Raw genomic sequence first — 17,071 nt, 5'->3', positions numbered from 1 at the left:
AGCAACTTAAGGTATGTTCCACACAGATCCAGCATTTGCGTGAGAAGGAGCAGCGCCTCAACCAGGAGTTGGAGAGGTTACGCAGTCACCTCTTGGAAATGGAGGACTCCTACACACGAGAAGCTTTAGCTGCAGAAGACAGAGAGGTTAAGCTAAGAAAGAAAGTTTTGGTTTTGGAAGAAAAACTTGTGTCCTCATCTACTGCAGTGGAGAATGCCAGGTAGTCTTTCAGTTTATATTGCAGTGGCTTTACTAGCGTATATATAAGGCAAGATGCATTGAAGTCCTCATGGGTGGCAGAATCTGGGAGGCTAGAGCTAATTTTGGTTTTTTATTTATTTGCCAAAATCACATTTTTCAGCCAAAACAAATAAAACCCAAGTATTAAAATTACTCAGTCCCTATCTTTACTGCTCTAATATTTTTTTATTTAAAGGAACGTTGCTTACTTTGGGCAAAAGAATTTTTTTTCTTCGTCTTATTACAGTTATCTAATCAAAAGTATTCTAATCAAAATATATGTACGTAGCTGCAGTCTTTCTTTTTTCTTTAAGTGCCAAAGATGGGTTCTTCTCCTAATCTTTTCAGCAAAGAGATTTCTGAGTTGAGTGGAATTTGTTGTGAAAAATTTGGGAGAAAGTAGAAGAGTTAGGAGAATATTATGTAGAAGCTGTTCCACAGAATGTTTTATAATTCTTCATCAAACTTGTCAAATACCTTTCAAGAAACGCTGCCAATTTCCCACCTGACACGCGCTCCTTAGAAAGACTGTCATAGGAGTAAATCAGGTTCATAATTTTTTTGCATAATAGGAAGTTAAATGGGGTGTTCAGTGGTCAGTATGGAGCAAGATACACTGAGTTCTTGGAGACTGGCTTTAAAAGTAAAAATTGCTAGAAAGACCTCTTGGTTCATGTAGTAATTGAAGTACACAATTAGCAAGAGATGGATTTTTTTTGGTACAAATAGTGTTACAATAATGAGCAACAAAGATAATTTTCTAATGCACTTCAAACAAAAGGAGGTGGTGTTTTTTTTCTGATTGCCAAAATTTTGTTACCAGACTCCTTTTAAATCTGTTGTTAGAATTGGTTTTTTTGTTGTTGGTTTTTTAAGAGGAATCAGGAAAAAAAATTGTTTTCATTTTCATAAATTGAGCAGAAAAATTACAGGTAGGCTATTTTTGCTGGGATGTCATTTTCTTTGTGATGACTTCTGTTATTTTCTTCATAAATAAAATATTTTATTTTCATTAAGTCATCAAGCTAGTCTGCAAGTTGAATCTTTGCAAGAGCAGCTAAACCTGGTTTCCAAGCAGAGAGATGAGACTGTGCTGCAGCTGACCATCTCCCAGGACCAAGTGAAGCAGTATGCATTGTCACTGGCCAACCTGCAGATGGTACTAGAGCAATTCCAACAGGGTAAGTTGTGTCAAGAAATAGCAAAGATTGCAACAAGCGTTTTTCAGCTGTGATAGTTCATGTTTTGGTGCTTTTTAAATATGACTTGGTTTTCTTTGTGATAGCTTGAATTTCAGAATCTGTTGTCTTTTAAAAAAAGCTTAGAGAAACAGTTTGGCCCTGTGGAAACAGATGGTCAGCGTCCCATTTATGAAATTTGAATTCCACCCCTTCCTCATGAAGGCCACATATGATAATGCTGAGGTTTTGCAATTGCATATACCAAAAGAGAGTTACGTGTTGCGAATTAAGACTTGTTTGTTTGTTTTTTATTTTTTAACCCTTTAGAAGAAAAAGCTATGTATTCAGCAGAACTGAAGAAACACCAAAAACAGGCTGAAGAATGGAGGAAGAAAGCAGAAAACTTAGAAGAAAAAGTTGTGTCACTGCAGGTGGGCTGAATAATAAAATCGAACCCTATGAAACTGAATGCTTATTCTTGACTGGATTTTTTGGTTTTAACTGTTGTGTTGTTACTGTATAAGAATACCTCAATTTATCTAATTAATTTCTCTTTCCTGGAAGAGAGAGGAGGACTAAAAGAAGAGCAAAGTAGCATTCCTCTGCTGACCATCCATTTTCAGAGGATGTTTACAGTCCGGTTATTCTAAAGGACAAGTGATTGAAGTCTCTGCATCTGTTATGTTTGATCTGTGTTCTATTAGCCTAATCGTGATAGTGAACTCCTTTGCTTCTTTTTTTGTCTCTTTCCTGACTTCTATTCAGGAAAGTTTAGAAGAGGCAAATGCTGCACTGGATGCAGCGTCAAGGCTTACCGAACAGCTTGACATCAAAGAGGAGCAGATTGAAGAACTTAAGAAAGAAGGTAACTATATATTTTTTTTTAATTTCCACTTAAAACATTCCAAGCAGCTGAGGAGACGATGTAGTATTCCTAGAAACTTACCAAAGTTTGTCTCCTGTGAGGAAAAGAGTAATTCTGTGCCACCTTTTGAGAACTTCCTTTTTTATAAAACAAATTTGAAAAAATATCTTTACCTTCTCCTAGGGATCTTTCTCAAAAGAAAGCCCTGTAGTAGTTGGGTTTTGTTTGTTTTTTTCTCCCTGTAAATACCAAAGCCCTTGGTTTAGCTTGGTAAATGTCTTTTTAAAAAAGTTTGTGAGGTAGCAAATGTCAGATTTTCCAAAGTAACTACCTACCTTTTTGACTAATACAGGAATACAGTGAGGTAGAAGGAAAGGGTATGCTGTCAGTAAAAGATGTAGAGGGAACAGCTCTTGCACAGATGTGAGACTGTCTGAAGAGATTTTATGGAAGGTCTTGGACACATCTTCACATATTTTTAGATCTCATTTCAAATAAGCTTCCTGATTGCTCGTATTTAGAAAGATGCCTTTCATATTGTTCTCATATTAAGTACTCTAATATTTGATGAGTGTCATTACTTTGGATGTGAAGACAAAACTTGGCCAGATAGTAGAGGAATTTGCCAGAAGAAACAGTTTTGAAAAGGAATAATATTTACAGTGAGGGTGGCCAAACATTGGAATAAGTTGCCCAGAGACGTGGAGTGTCCATCCATGGAGATATTCAAAACCCAACTGGCCATAGTCCAGGACAGCCTGCTGTAGATGACCCTGCTTGAACAGAAGGGTTGGACTGGATGATCTAGAGGGCCCTTCCAAAATAATTGTTTCTTTGATTTTTTTTTTTTATTTTTTTTTTTTTATTCTGTGACTGTTTTGGGGTGTGGTTTTGTGGTTGGTTTATTCTTCTTTTTGACATCACTGAAACATGAATTCTGTAAGAGATGCATAGCCTTCTGTTTGCAAGCATGTTTAGTATTGAAACTGTAGAAAAGCCTAAAAAGGCAGAATAACCTCTTACTAAAAATCGGTATATTTCCAGTGTATGGCCTTATGCTATTTAGTCTAATTGAATGGAAAAAGTGAAGGGTAATTTCTATACAGTCTATTTGACTGTTAAACATCGGTAAGATTTATAAGCCCAGAGACTCTCTTGGAGGTGACAAAATGGTAACATAAGGTTCCTTTCTCATGAAAACTAAAATTAAAGCAGTAATGAAAAAAAAAAAGTAGTCATAGCATTAGCCAAAGCAGGACTTAAGACCAATAATAATTTTGCTGGATTTTTGTACTGAATTCTCAGTCCTAACTTGTAATTTTGTCTGCAATGTTTCATTGGAGCAAGAGGGGAAATTACTTCTCTGTGTCTAGTTGCATGACGGTTCTGTTATGGGTGAACTTATTTCCTCAGCAGTCAGTCTTGTTAATATTAGGCTCTTTTCTTTTTTCTTTATTGTCTTTTCTTCCTTCATTTTCCCAACTGAGTCCTACCTTCTCTTTCCCTCTTTATTTCTGTGGGTTGGTATATTTTCCTGTTACTGCAGCATCTTCTGTCACTGTGCACGTGAGTTAAATGTAAAATCAGAGGAAAACTTGTGATTGGCCCCTGATGTGGCTCTAAAAAGGAAGCTTGAAGAGCAGAGGTTTGCTCTCTCTCTGTGGTTACTTAACAGCTCTTACTTTGTGATTTTTTGGGGAAATTTTTGGGTGAATGCCTTTAAGGCTTGCTGGGGGAAGACCTGGTGCATCATCTCTGCTGGATGCAGTGGTAACTCTTACCCTGAACAAATAGAACTAATTATCGCTTTTCATTTTTAAATTATAATTTGTCTTACTTTGAAATAGCGTACTTGTTTATGATCAGATAGTTGGTGTGAAGGTCATTTCAGCAAGAACTCTCCAAAAGGTTATGACTTCTCTACTACGCAATTGAATACGTCCTTACTTAAAATTAGTTGTGTCTAAGTGCAATTTGACACTCAGGTGGGCATCCTAGGAATGCTCTGAGTTTACATATGAATTTTACAAGCTGAATTAAATTTCAAGCTGCTTACATGAATGTACAAGTGTATATTGATTTGGTTTTGAATTCTGTATATCTCTGTCTCACCACAGACAATCACGGCAAAAGTTTTCAAACACCCTGATTTAAAAGTAACTTAGGCATAGGCAAATACAGCACTCTAAAACAGGCAGCTTTTCATTACTGATTAATTTTGATTGCAAACCTTTGCACATGAAAGCAGGAGGGATTTGAACTTTAAGAGAAAATAGAATCTCAGTATTTTATCAAGCTAAGTTGTATTGGCAAGTGATTTGCTTGGTAAAAAAATTGAGAAGGGATTGTTGCATAAAGAAATCAGCACTTTAATGTTGTTATAGAATAAATCATTTTTATTGAGGAAAAAAAATAGGCTACTCCATTTTCTCTATTTACACAAGAAAACATATAATGTCTTATTGAAAATTGGCCAGATACATTCCCAGACACAGTTTTGTTGGCCAGATCTTTTGAAGGATTTCTTTATGGATTTTTTTGGCAGGAGAACTGATTTTAATGGAAAAGTATAAGATGTACCAGATGCAGTTTTCTGGATTGCCATAAATGGTTAACAAATTATTGGAGACTGTTGTAAATGTCTGGTTTACAGCAGTCCATGCTGAATTTTGGCTTAGGTCTCTTTTGTTATTCAGTCTTTTCATATACATGAAGTACATGTTTAAATCCTGTTCAACTGTAAGATTCTATTTTAGAAGGAAATATTCCATTAAAAAAATGTTTAGTGATAGAGTTGCATATTCACTGTGGATGGAATGTAGCTGTGTAGCTGTCCTTAAAAGTTGGTTCACTTTGATATAAAATCTTTTGCCAGGTAGAAATAAAAAACCGTAACTTTTCATTTAAATTATTAATACATTTGTTTTAAAGTTCATCATGTGAATGAATATTGAAAAGGAAACCCAGGATTGTTTTGCTGTGTAGAGCAGTAGCAACAGAGTGAGGTTTACTTGAAACTTGTTTTCAGATGCTGTTTATCTTTTTGTGGCATTAGTGGTTTAACTTCTTTAATTCCCTTTTATTACTTGAGTCTCCACAGAGAGTAACTCAACTTCCATGTATGCTTCTACGTAATTATATTGGAAATGTTTTTCTTCAAGCATTGGGGTCCTTTTTAACCACATTTAAGAAGTAACATAATTTTAAGTAAATTTAAACCTTGAAATCCTGGATTAATTCTCCTGTGCCTTACCCTTGTGTTTTGAAAGAGGAGTGCTGTAGAGGAGTCACATTATTGAAATGGATTTCAGTACATATGGATGTAGTTGTTACAAGATCTGTTGTTGTAGAATATATATAATTTTGTTTGTTTTTTAACTTGTTTTGAATAAGGAGCTTAATCCTTATGTTCCTTGAATAAGAGCTTTCTCAGGATGACACTCTTAGTTTATTCTACTCTGTACTTTCTAAAATTAATATTTGTGAACTAATATGTTTATATAAAGATGTGGAGTATTTGAAGAGGACATATGAGGTTGTATCCATTTCCCAACCTAGCTCTTTGATGTGTGTATACCTAAACTCTGTGCAGGTTCTCATGGAGTTATTGGTGTTAATTGAGAACCATGTTGTGTGTCTGTAGTTGTGACACACTTTTCATTTATTAAAGATTAAAGTTCATGTGGAAGCTAGAGTGAAATGTGTTTCATGCATCTCAGATAATTCGGAGGGTATAAAATTTATGAAAGACACTTTTCTTGTAAAGAAGTTGAGGCTTTTTAGAAATTAACTACAAGATAGATACAAGAAAAATGTATCTTTTGTGGGTTTTGGTTTGGTTTTGGGTTTTGGTTTGTTTTGGTTTTGGTTTTTTTTTACATGTAGTGCTTTTAATTAGCTGGAGCTCCAGAAGTGTTAAAACGGTAGGGAAATTAATTTGATTGGCAGTTTTTCTATAGGATTGAAGATAAATATTCAACCTTAAAGAGGAGAAGGAGGAGGAGAAGCAGCTCATCATTTCTGCTTATGTAGCTGTAGGGTAGAGCTGGCCTTCACATGGACAGTCCATGTTATAATACATTTGTCAAGCTTTCTCTCTCTTTTCTTTTTCTTACAGAAATTTGAAAAGTTATATTTTTGCTGTCTTGAGGTGAAGCCATTTGTAGTTTATCTTCTAGCAGTTCTTTGTACCTTGTAATTATTCATTTTCTTGTCTGAGAACATGTTACTGCCCGTGTTCTTAAATCCTGTTTGGGGATTTAAGTGAGAAGTTTTTCTAGCACTTTCTATTCTGTGGTTTTTATACAAACTTGTGTAGACCCGAACATCAGATACGCTAGAATCTGGATAAAAGCATCTGAATTTTTATAAAGAGAAAGCTTTGTGCCTTGTTTCCTTACAGTCAAAATGTTGTAAAATATTTATGGCAAGTAAAACCTTTAGGAGAATTTTTTTTCTTTATTAGGGGCTTTATTTTTATGAGTTTTGTGGGAGGTCAGAGGAAGCCTGAGCTACTGACACAAAGTGATTGGGATAATGGGTTTATTCTGCATTTGAGCTAAGTAATTTGTATTAGTGGAATTTTTGAACTGTAGAAAAGTTAGTGCTGTAAAATTGTTGGGCAAGAGTGAATAATAACAGTATCATGCCATAGCTCCTCTTAACGAAATGGATTCCTACGTTTGTATCACACTTATTAAACACGCTGATGGTGTGAGGCTCAAGTGTGTAGGTAGTAGACAAATCATTGATTAAGAGCGAGAATTTTGGAAAGCTGAAAAATTATACCACTAGTGAATGCAGAATCTAAACTCCTTTCTTACTATTGTAGTAGTTTCTGGTTTGAGTTTGTGGAAAGGAAAAATAGGGTCCTTTCTATTGGCCAAGAATGTCATTATCAGTGTTGTGATATTGTAGGTGAGCTGGTTTCATTGCAGGCACTACAGAACGGAACAAGAGTTTGGAGTCAGCGTGCAAAAAAAGGCAGAAAATCTGTGTAGTGACTCCTAGCACACTCCTAGGCATCTCATTCATATTAACTAACTTACAGTAGTGGCCTATTCACTTAATTTGCAGGCCATGATGCCTGATTGAAAGTGTTTGCCATTTTCCTCTCAGCTTTGTCTTTGGTTTATAGTAGCTCTGCATTTCGTCTCTGCCATTTTTAACTGAAGGTTTGTATTCCCAAAAGTATGGGGAATCTTGCATAAATCTCTGCAGAGCCTTTCTTGCCAAAATCATGGAGCCCATCACTGGTTCTAGGATGCACTAGTGTTTCCCAGTGTGCTGTTTCAAGAGCTTGCATCTGTGATCAGGAAAGGTCCTAGCAGAAGGGACCCACAAGTTACTGGTACGGCTCTGACAGCCAGTCGTTCTCCTGGGAGACTGGAGAACTCCTTAGTATCTTAAGGCTTTAGCAACGTGACAGTAGAGTATGCCGAATAGCTGGGTTTAGGAAATATTTGAGGTTAAGTACCGAGATCAAAAGGCTTGATGTCAACATGCAGTTTGGTCAGGTTATGAAAAACATTGCCAGCCCAGGACTATAGACCTTGATCAAGAGTTTTTTTGCAGTTCTGTATTGTCTAGGTGGAACAGAGCAGTTCATCAGTCATTCCACAATTGATTTATTTCTTTGTGTTTCTGTACTTTAGCATTGAGTATTGGTCTGGAAATTTGAGCTTATGATTTCAAATAATAATTACTTAAGTTGTAGCTTTTTTAATAAAGAAATCAAGCTGATTTTTTTTTAAAAGCACTATAACAACATTAGCATATTTTTTTTAAAACGTATATTAAGTTTTGCAAAAAAGTTTTGATGTTTCAATTTTTTTTTTATTTGCTCTGACATAACATTTCATAGGTGAGATCAGAAAAGAAATGTTAGAAGATGTACAAAACAAACTCATGAATCTTATGAACAGCACAGAAGGAAAAGTGGACAAGTAAGTCGTTAATGAAAGACTCAGTATACGTTTTTGGTTTTTATTCCTCACAATGTGCAGATTAGTTGTTTTGATTAGTGTACGTAAAGCCAGATTACCGATGTGTTTTTTAAGTAGAAGTGCACTTCAGTAACATGAGCTGTGCAAATCAAGATAAAAGTTTTTAATGAATGTTTGTTATAATGTCCAAGGTATGAACAGCAAGCCGTTTAATGTAGTAAGCAGCACCTGGATGTTGTGTAAATCTCTCTTTCTTGGGTGCTTTTCTTTTTTTTTTTTGGTCTTCTCTTTACCTTTTAGAACTGAAATGGGGATAGATACATAAGTATCTGTTTAAATGCTCTCCTGAGTAAAGATCTTAGAATAAACCTTTTCTCTGGTTGTAGTACTTAATGTTAACACTTGCTCATGTACAGTTCAGTTTCACCGTACTGCATACAAAAAGATCTAATGCTGTCCAAAATGACACTTCCTGGATAAGAAATGTTATATCTTGTAGGGGAAGGAAATTGGTGAGGTACCCTTTTAGTTAGTTGTGTTAGATTTGTTTATTTGGATTATTGTAAATGAGGCAAGAGTATGAGGAATCAATGTTACAGTATCAACTGTTACCTAAGAGCAGATTGTTTGACAAGCTTCCTTTGTTCTGCAGGCTCCTGATGAGAAATCTCTTTGTTGGACATTTTCATACTCCAAAAAATAAACGTCCTGAAGTGTTAAGGTTAATGGGAAGTATCTTGGGAATAAAAAAAGAAGAGCTTGATCAGGTAATACTTTGCAGAAAATTAGATTTCCTTTTTCATTTGCAGTGTCCTTACATGGAAGTAGAAAGACTTGTTGCTAAACTAGATGTGGCTGTCCTTATATTTGTTGTGGGGAAAGTATGTTTTTTGTTCTCATCCGAGTTCATTTCTTACATGGAACATGCTGATCTTAATGGAATATTTCGATAACATTCTAATAGAATGGATATCATTTTGCTGAGGAATGCTAATGCAGAAGTGAAGGGATTTAATTTTGTGCTGTTTTTTAATAATAGTTGCAGAAAAGTAAGCCAGTTTTATGTGTACCACCAGATAATGTGAAGAATGTGGGGCTTATATTTTTAAATAAGGAGTCCACTTTTTAGGCTGATAGACTTTGAGAGGCAAAGAATAAGGTTTTGACGATAAACAAAGACAATAACACATAGTTATGGTGAATAAATATAATGAGAACAAATGTTGCACTTCCTTTTATCTGCTGCTTCTTGTTTTCGTAACTTTTTTTTAATACTTTCTAGTTATTATCTGAAGACCAAAGAGGAGTCACGAGATGGGTGACTGGCTGGCTTGGTGGAGGAGCTGGGTCAAAGAGTGTCCCTAGTACACCTTTGAGGCCAACTCATCAGAACATTTTTAATAGTGTAAGAATTAATTGTGCATTCTCTATGTTTGAGTGGAAAAGACGGGGCAGTTGCATATTAATGCTGATTTTTGCCTCATCAGTCTGTTGAGCTTCATTTATTGATGGTACTATATCTTGCATTATTTGTTTGTCTTGTGCAACTGCTTTGGCATAAGGTTTTTTTTCTACACTAAATAAGTATGTAGGCATTGATGAAAATTATACGATGCTAAGTGTTGGACTAATACGGAAATCCAGTTGTTGTTCCACTGGTTCCTGGAATCCCAGACTTCTTACAGTATGGACTTTATCTTGCAAACTGACAGTGCTGGAGGTTAAATACATATGAGAGTCTGAAATTCTGCAATGCTAAATGATATAGAAGACCATGACATTGTATTTTAATGACTGTGTCATGATATGTCCTTTAAATTTCATTTTAAAAGCGCTCTCAGCTGCTGCATCTAGTGCCTCATATGTGCATATAAAGTTGATATTTTAAGCTTTCAAATACTGTAAAGCAATGGTTCTCATCGCATGGTCCATGGGAGCAGTTAACCTATGGAACTTTCCATTTTGCAGACCAGTAAATAATGCACTGAGGGACTGGGGTTTCTGGATTCACTTGGAGTTTTTGCTCATTGAGCCAGAAAAGCATGTTGAGATGGATGGATTGAGTGGATTGCTGTAAATTATCTTGAAGTGTAGGGATTGTTTTTTGCCCACTAAAATAATGTAGGCACTTAGGCAGCCAGAGGATTATGTTTGGATTAACTGTGAACGTAAAAGAGGAAAAGTAATGCTTTTGTATGTATAGTACAGGCTTTGCTAAGCAAAATTTTAGCTTGTGACACTTTAATCATTCCATGCTTACTTTACTCAAGATTTGTTGTCAAATGAAGCAAGCAATGAGTTCTTAAGAGAAGTGTTCAAGTTTTACATGTTTCTTGAGGAGTGATTCACTTGAGCATGGAAATAGGAAATACTCTGATGTCAGTAGCAGCATGGGATTCTTGAAACAATTGGCTTAAAGCAGTAATGGAACCGTGGTGGAAGTATGTGTGTTATCTTTAGAGTTTATTGATTTCACATAAATACCACTTATTGGGACAACAAAAACCTCTGTATTTTGAAAATAAATTTCATTGTCACTCAGTACTGAGTGCTAAATACTTCGTACTAAGTAGCAGTACAAATTCTGGAGCCTGTAGACAGCTTTTTGTTTTATGCATTTATGTATTTTTAACGTACATACTTTTCAACAGAGCATCAGTAAAATAAAGTAACTGGTAGCCTCTTGTAGTCTTTTTCAGAATTGTTTGTGAAGTTCCTTGAAACAGAATCTTGCCCAAGCCTTCCTCCACCCAAGCTCTCTGTTCATGATATGAAGCCTTTGGGAGCAGCAGGAGCTAGTAAAACTAGCAGTACTCCTTCCAACAGTCAAATGCAAGGTAACATTTGAAGGAAAATTTGAATCTTTACACAGAACACAAATAACTAAAGGTAGAATTTTCAAGAGGATTTCAATGATTCTGTGCTTCCTCACTTGTGAACTATGAATGTGATTTCTCCCCCCACCTCAGTTTCCTACTTTCTCTTCTCTTTTTTTTTCCCCTTTTTCCTCCACCCTTCCTTCCCACTGCTCTTGTACCCCACTTCCTAAAATCTCAGTACAGAAGACTGAGAGACCAAATTCCCTTTGATATGGAAAGGCTTTAGCAGCCCCTGTTAGAGCCAAACAGATGCCATGCAGACAGCTCCATGTGGTATATCACTGCACCCAGTCCTGGTTTTCAGCATCCGTGTTGGTCAGCTTGGGTCTCACCAAGAATGCAAGTAGTGGCAACCTTGCGGTGCCTCTCTGGTGTAGAGAACCTGGTTGCTCAGAGAGGACTGAAAGAAAATAATTTATGTGTATGGACTGATTTGAAATCTCTTTAAGCTGTGCATGAGTGTTAACTTTGATTTCTCTGTGGCAGAGAAAAGTTATGCTTATATTATGCATGTTGAAATAATGCACTTGTCTAAGTGATGCGAGATGCAAATCTTCAGTATAACTGATCCGGTTTGTACTTAATTTTTTAAGTGTATTTATTTAAGATTTCACTTTAATACAGTCCTGATTTGCAGAAACTTGTTTGGATTGAAACTTTTAACTGTAAACTCAAAAAAACCCAAACCAAACAAAACAAAGCAAAAAACCAACCCCAAAAACCTATGTATTATATAGATCTACAGAGAGATACATGCTAAAACACCCTCTTTCCATTCGCCTAAAGTAGTTGAATATTACAAAGCACAAATGTCTACTGTAAAATACCAATTTTATCTCTGAAAGCAATATTTTATTTTTTTAATAAACCTGAATTAAGTTTTATTTTCTTTTTACTCTTCTTCCTTGTAGCATAGCAGCAGTATAATAGGTAAAGTACCTATTTTACTTGGCAAAAAACCAATGTCCTTGTCTGGAAGAAGTAAATTCTTGATTCCTTTTATCCATTCAGGAGCTAAATTGCTGGCTTGTAAAACCAGGCAGCCATAATATATATCTTTAATTGTTTAGGTACTTTTTAAGTTTATGAATGTCAGTATAATATCCACACAGAAACACATTTATGAGAATTCAAATGTTTGTATGATGAAAAACCTTTCTTAAAAAAAATCTGAATAAAATCACCTGTCTAAACAATTAGTATAATATAGGAATGTCAGTTTAGTTTCTGCTCTACATCTGGTGTAGGAACCTTGAGAACAGGTAACATCTGGAGCTGAGTGACGATTAGATGGGGAAAGGCGAGGAGGGACAAGTTGATTGTTAGATGAAAGAAAAATAGTTTATTAATACATTTCTTTATTAAAACTAAAATTTTGTTAGAATTTGACTAGTGAGCAAACTTTTTGTCTGAAGACTAAATAGTGGCTCGCTGTCTGTGGTGTTTATTTACAGGGGTTTTTTTGGGGCTGTATCCTGGGGAAGCTGTGGCAGTACACCACGGGGTGGGAAACCTACCTGGGTGCCCCATTGTAGTGCACAAGGACCCTTACCCCTTTGCATTGTGCTGGAGTCAATGTGACAGATATTTCCTGTCTGACACTGCATGCAAAGGGTGTTCACGTTGCCTGTGACAGAGGTGTATTGATTTTTTTGGGGAGCCTGAGCTGTTACTGGATTTCAGTTGCCAACAGGTCCTGGGAGTGCCCTGATATTTAAGTCAGTCTTGTAACTTGTTGCTTGAAGTGTAGACAAAGGAATTGTTCAGCAAAAGCAGCAGTGGCAGATGAGATCCAAGATGAAAGAAGATAGAGGGAACAAAAGTCTTTGAGAGCATCTGCAGTCCATGGCAAAAAGATAGTATTTTTATGTTGCAAAACTAATAAGCAATTTTAGAACTTGTGTGTGAACAAATGCTGTAAAATTGGGTAGACTTATGAATGCTTTGTAACAAAGTGGTTTTGTTCTTGGGTTCTGTTTTACATTTCAGATTCTGCAGTCTCGGGAACAAGCAGAAGACCAGATACAAATCCATTTTTAGCACCTCGATCTGCAGCAGTGCCTCTCATAACACCTGCTAGTAGTTCTGGACATCTGCTTATGAAGCCTATTTCTGATGCGTTGCCTACTTTTACTCCGCTGCCAGTGTCCCCTGATGCCAGCGCTGGTGCTGTATTAAAAGACCTCCTAAAACAATAGATGATCTTGTATCAATATGATAGTAGCACTTTAAGGAAAATGAGAACACTATGCTGTATATAATTTACCACAATGAGGCCTTCTGTAAAAAGTCGTGTACTTGTTTGCAATTGTACCTTGCTGTTCTTTTAATTATGAACTACCCAGTGCTTTGGAAATTCTAATAGTGGCATGAGTAACTGCCTTCTTTATAGCAGGCATTAATTTTTCGCGTGGGTTAAATCTTAGACTGAGGAAAAAAATAAGTCTGTCTTGTTGCTAGATTGTCACAAGACAAACAGAGGATTTTTAAACCTTAGTTATATTCTGAGTTGTTTCAATTATGCATAGACAGCATTAACTTCTTGGTGTTGAGACCCGTTTTTCCATTAAAACAATCTGCCACTAGCAGTGAGCCTTCAAGAACCAGAATTTTTAAAAAATCTCCAGCCAGAATTGATCTTATTTGAGGTGTTCAAATTAGGCAAACTCCAAAGAATAAGATGGTGAGCACATGGGAGTGTGATTATTGGGTACTGCAGCCTTCCGCAAACAATGTATGACATTTACTTAATGTCCACTAGGGCATGTATCTCTTATTTACAGGATTGGTCACATTTGGGGGCAATTTGAGGCATGTTAATCTCTTTTTGCACAATGATGTAATTCCCCACCACCACCTTTTCCCCTGATCAATAGCTGCTTTTAGCAGTCAAACCCATCAGCACCAAGGAGTTAACTGTGGATGTGTGTGCTTCATTTTCTAGAGGTGTCCATGTGATGCAGAGTGAGTAACTTAGCAAAATACAGGCTCACATATAGTAAGAGACTATACTCTAATGGTCTAAGATGTATATTTCAGAGACTTTTTATCTTGCAGGATTTTGTAGATCCAAATATATGCTTAAAGCTTGAACATGTGTATAGAATTTAAAGGGAAGAAGATGCTTACTTATCTCAAACGTGTAAATAGGTCTTTGTGAGACCAAGGCCAAAGTCAATTATTCCGTAAATTTTGCTGTTATAACTTGAACACTTTGTTTGGCAGGTAAAGAATGAAGTTGCATACTTAAGGATAGAACCCGGAGAGTCATCTTGCAAAAGTTGTCTTCATAGTGAATCCAAGATAAGACATCTTCAGTTTAAAATGTGTAATTCCTGAATCTTTTTGTATGCCATTCCTTGTTTAGTCAGTGTTAAGATAACTGTTGTGAAAGTTCTATATTAGAACTGTCAACCTTTACTTCTCATTTTCATTAAGATCCTGGATTAAATGGTTGTTAAGAGTTTTATTTAAATAAAATTAATTATTGAAACTTGTACAGAATCAACCAAAATAATGCAAGAAATCTTTGCATTTATTTATGTAGCGGTCAAATAGTGTTTGGTGTTTGTTTTTTTTTTGGTTGCCTTGAAATCTAGCAAAGTTTTCTTAATTCTTGTATTTACCTTAAGAACTTCTTGGGTCCCTTTTCTCCAGTATGTTATTGTTTCATGGAAGACTTATTCAAATTTGGAAGTGGATTGACCATGTTGAATTTTTATTTTAAATTTTCTACTCCATTGTAGACAAAGTAAGTAATTTGGAAGTCTGATTTCTTAAAGGATAGCAGCCACACGTAGTATACCAAAGTAAATTCTGCATTACATAATAAAGGTAATGAGAATTTGAAATTACCTCGGCTGAGAACATTTCAGTGTGGTACGACAAATGCATATCTTCATTTAAACTGGACTGGAATAGGTACCTTTTTCTGTAAAAAATATAAAGGAAACTGAAATCAAATGGCTTCTCTGCAGTCTCTCTTGTTCTTGTAGCCATGTCTATTTAAGGATATGTAGCTGCTTCAGGATAAAATCACCTTTTGGTGAGCCAAAGCAGAAGGAAATGTTTAGTTTTTAAAAATTATGTGACCTACATATTGTAAATTACAAATGGACTCGTGTTGCTCCCTATCCTCTGAATATATTAATTGAGCAGATCTTAACTTTTTTGTGCAATTTTTTTTTTCTTTAATTGCAGAGAACTTAATATGTATATGTTTCTCTTCCAGGAAGCTTTATAAATGCCAATAAATAAAACATGGTAAGACCATTTGTTTCTGCATGCTGTAAATCAGCTACATTCATCCGGTGAGCTATGAGTTTGAGGAAGGAAGTCTAAAACCAAGCAAAGGTATCGAAGAACTTCAGAGTTCCTTATTTAGCTACTTCAGAGAGAAGAAAATCCTCTATAGGAGAGAGATAAGAGGCTTCAGTCCTTAAGTTGTAGGAGGTCTGTTGAACTATGCAGAAAATTCCCTTGTCTAAGAGCTTTCTGTTCTAGGGCTTATTCCACAACTACACTGGTGGGTCTTGTTGCTTTGTTAGAAATCAAATATCCTCTGTGTTCCAGGCAGTACTTTCCCACTAAAAAGTGTAGAACAACTTCATTGCCTCATTTCTCTCTTCTTTCTTTGACTGTTTCATAGAGTATTATAAGCCTTCAAGATTTGTTGTTATTGAAAGATTAGCAGATAGAGATTTTCCTCTAATTTTTCTTCTGTGTTTACTTTGTGCTTGATAACTGTTTCATACATATTTACCTTACCAGTTTCCCACATGTAAGTATGTGACTCATGTAGTCTATCCTGTTAATTGTGTGGGTCTTTCACACAGCAGTGGGGGGGGAGAGTGGGGGGAATTCTTTGTGGAATTTATGAGCAGGTGTGGTAGTTGAAAGTTTTTTTTCTTCATTTAGCTTAATTGTTGTCTTTCACCTTGTTTTTGCAAGAAAAGAAGAGTATGGTCTGCCTAGTTTTGGTCTAACAAGCTGTTGGTGATGTATAGTGGTAAGGTAACAGAATTGTAGTAAGAAATTAATTTTGCAAACTTGATGTAAGGGAGAAAAGTAAGGGCTAGGATTTTCTGTTCTTTTTAGACTCATTTTTTGCTGTTCTTTGCTCATCCTGCATTCTGTGCAAAGGGAAGGAAGTAATGGATTGATCTTTCTAATTATTATTGTAAAAGAATATACAATTGTTATTTTTTAATGAAATTCTTCTGCATTAAACCAGTTAGTCAATGCTATAGAGCCACATAATTTGTCACACTACAGTGACCAGTGTAAGAGAAAATTTCTTAACCAAATATCAGTTCTCAGCCTGTTTAATCAGACATAATTCTAAACTTGATGTCATGTCATCTCAAATGCTCCCACTTTGGGAGTAGATTTAACTTCTATAAATTTTTTTTTTTAGGCACATAATTGAAGAAAAAATACAAACCATTGTTTAATATGGAGAGACATTAGAATACTTTGGAAATAGCAGGGCTAACAGCTTCATTCATTCTTTCAAACAGAGGGAAGTCTTTGATTTATCTAGACATTCAAACCAAAGTAATTGTTGTGTCAATATACTTTAGTCAATGTTTAAAATCATACATATAGGTATATATACACATACGGCAGTGGTAGCAATAAGGCTTGAGGAATTAAAGGCATTGTATGTGTAAAATTTGTTGAAAGGCTAATTTGGACAAATTTATTCCAAATTGGGAGTTCAGCAGTGCTGCTAAAACCCTCAAACATCTTGCCAAGCAGAAGGAAATTGAATTAAGCAATTGAAGGCTTGTTTTTCTGGTAGGAAATAGCAATTGGGAGGTAACTTAATTTTTTCATACATAAGAACGGGCATTTATCATTCATTAAGTGCCCCTATTAAGTAATTTGGTGTCATTCTGTCTTATTCAGCTTGTGGCATTGCTGGTTAAATCTAATTTCTTTTTAAGTGTTCACAGATGT

The 17,071-nt window shown here is 35.7% G+C and overlaps 1 protein-coding gene across 1 annotated transcript in view; it reads left to right on the top strand.

The window, feature by feature from the left end:
* TRIP11 (thyroid hormone receptor interactor 11) overlaps nt 1-15,380 on the top strand; it is a 34,021-nt gene extending 18,641 nt beyond the window's left edge. The window contains exons 12-20 of the mRNA XM_014957472.1: nt 27-220; nt 1,258-1,421; nt 1,749-1,852; nt 2,187-2,286; nt 8,150-8,231; nt 8,884-8,998; nt 9,514-9,636; nt 10,921-11,068; nt 13,100-15,380. Of these exons, the coding sequence (XP_014812958.1) occupies nt 27-220; nt 1,258-1,421; nt 1,749-1,852; nt 2,187-2,286; nt 8,150-8,231; nt 8,884-8,998; nt 9,514-9,636; nt 10,921-11,068; nt 13,100-13,308 (1,239 nt within the window). The 3' untranslated portion in view covers nt 13,309-15,380. The remainder of the gene's footprint in view (nt 1-26; nt 221-1,257; nt 1,422-1,748; nt 1,853-2,186; nt 2,287-8,149; nt 8,232-8,883; nt 8,999-9,513; nt 9,637-10,920; nt 11,069-13,099) is intronic.
* Nucleotides 15,381-17,071: the final 1,691 nt, after the last annotated feature.

Source organism: Calidris pugnax, unplaced genomic scaffold (genome assembly GCF_001431845.1).
Source record: "Calidris pugnax isolate Ruff unplaced genomic scaffold, ASM143184v1 scaffold211, whole genome shotgun sequence".
Classification (NCBI taxonomy): domain Eukaryota; kingdom Metazoa; phylum Chordata; class Aves; order Charadriiformes; family Scolopacidae; genus Calidris; species Calidris pugnax.
This window is presented reverse-complemented; position numbering and strand designations above follow the sequence as displayed.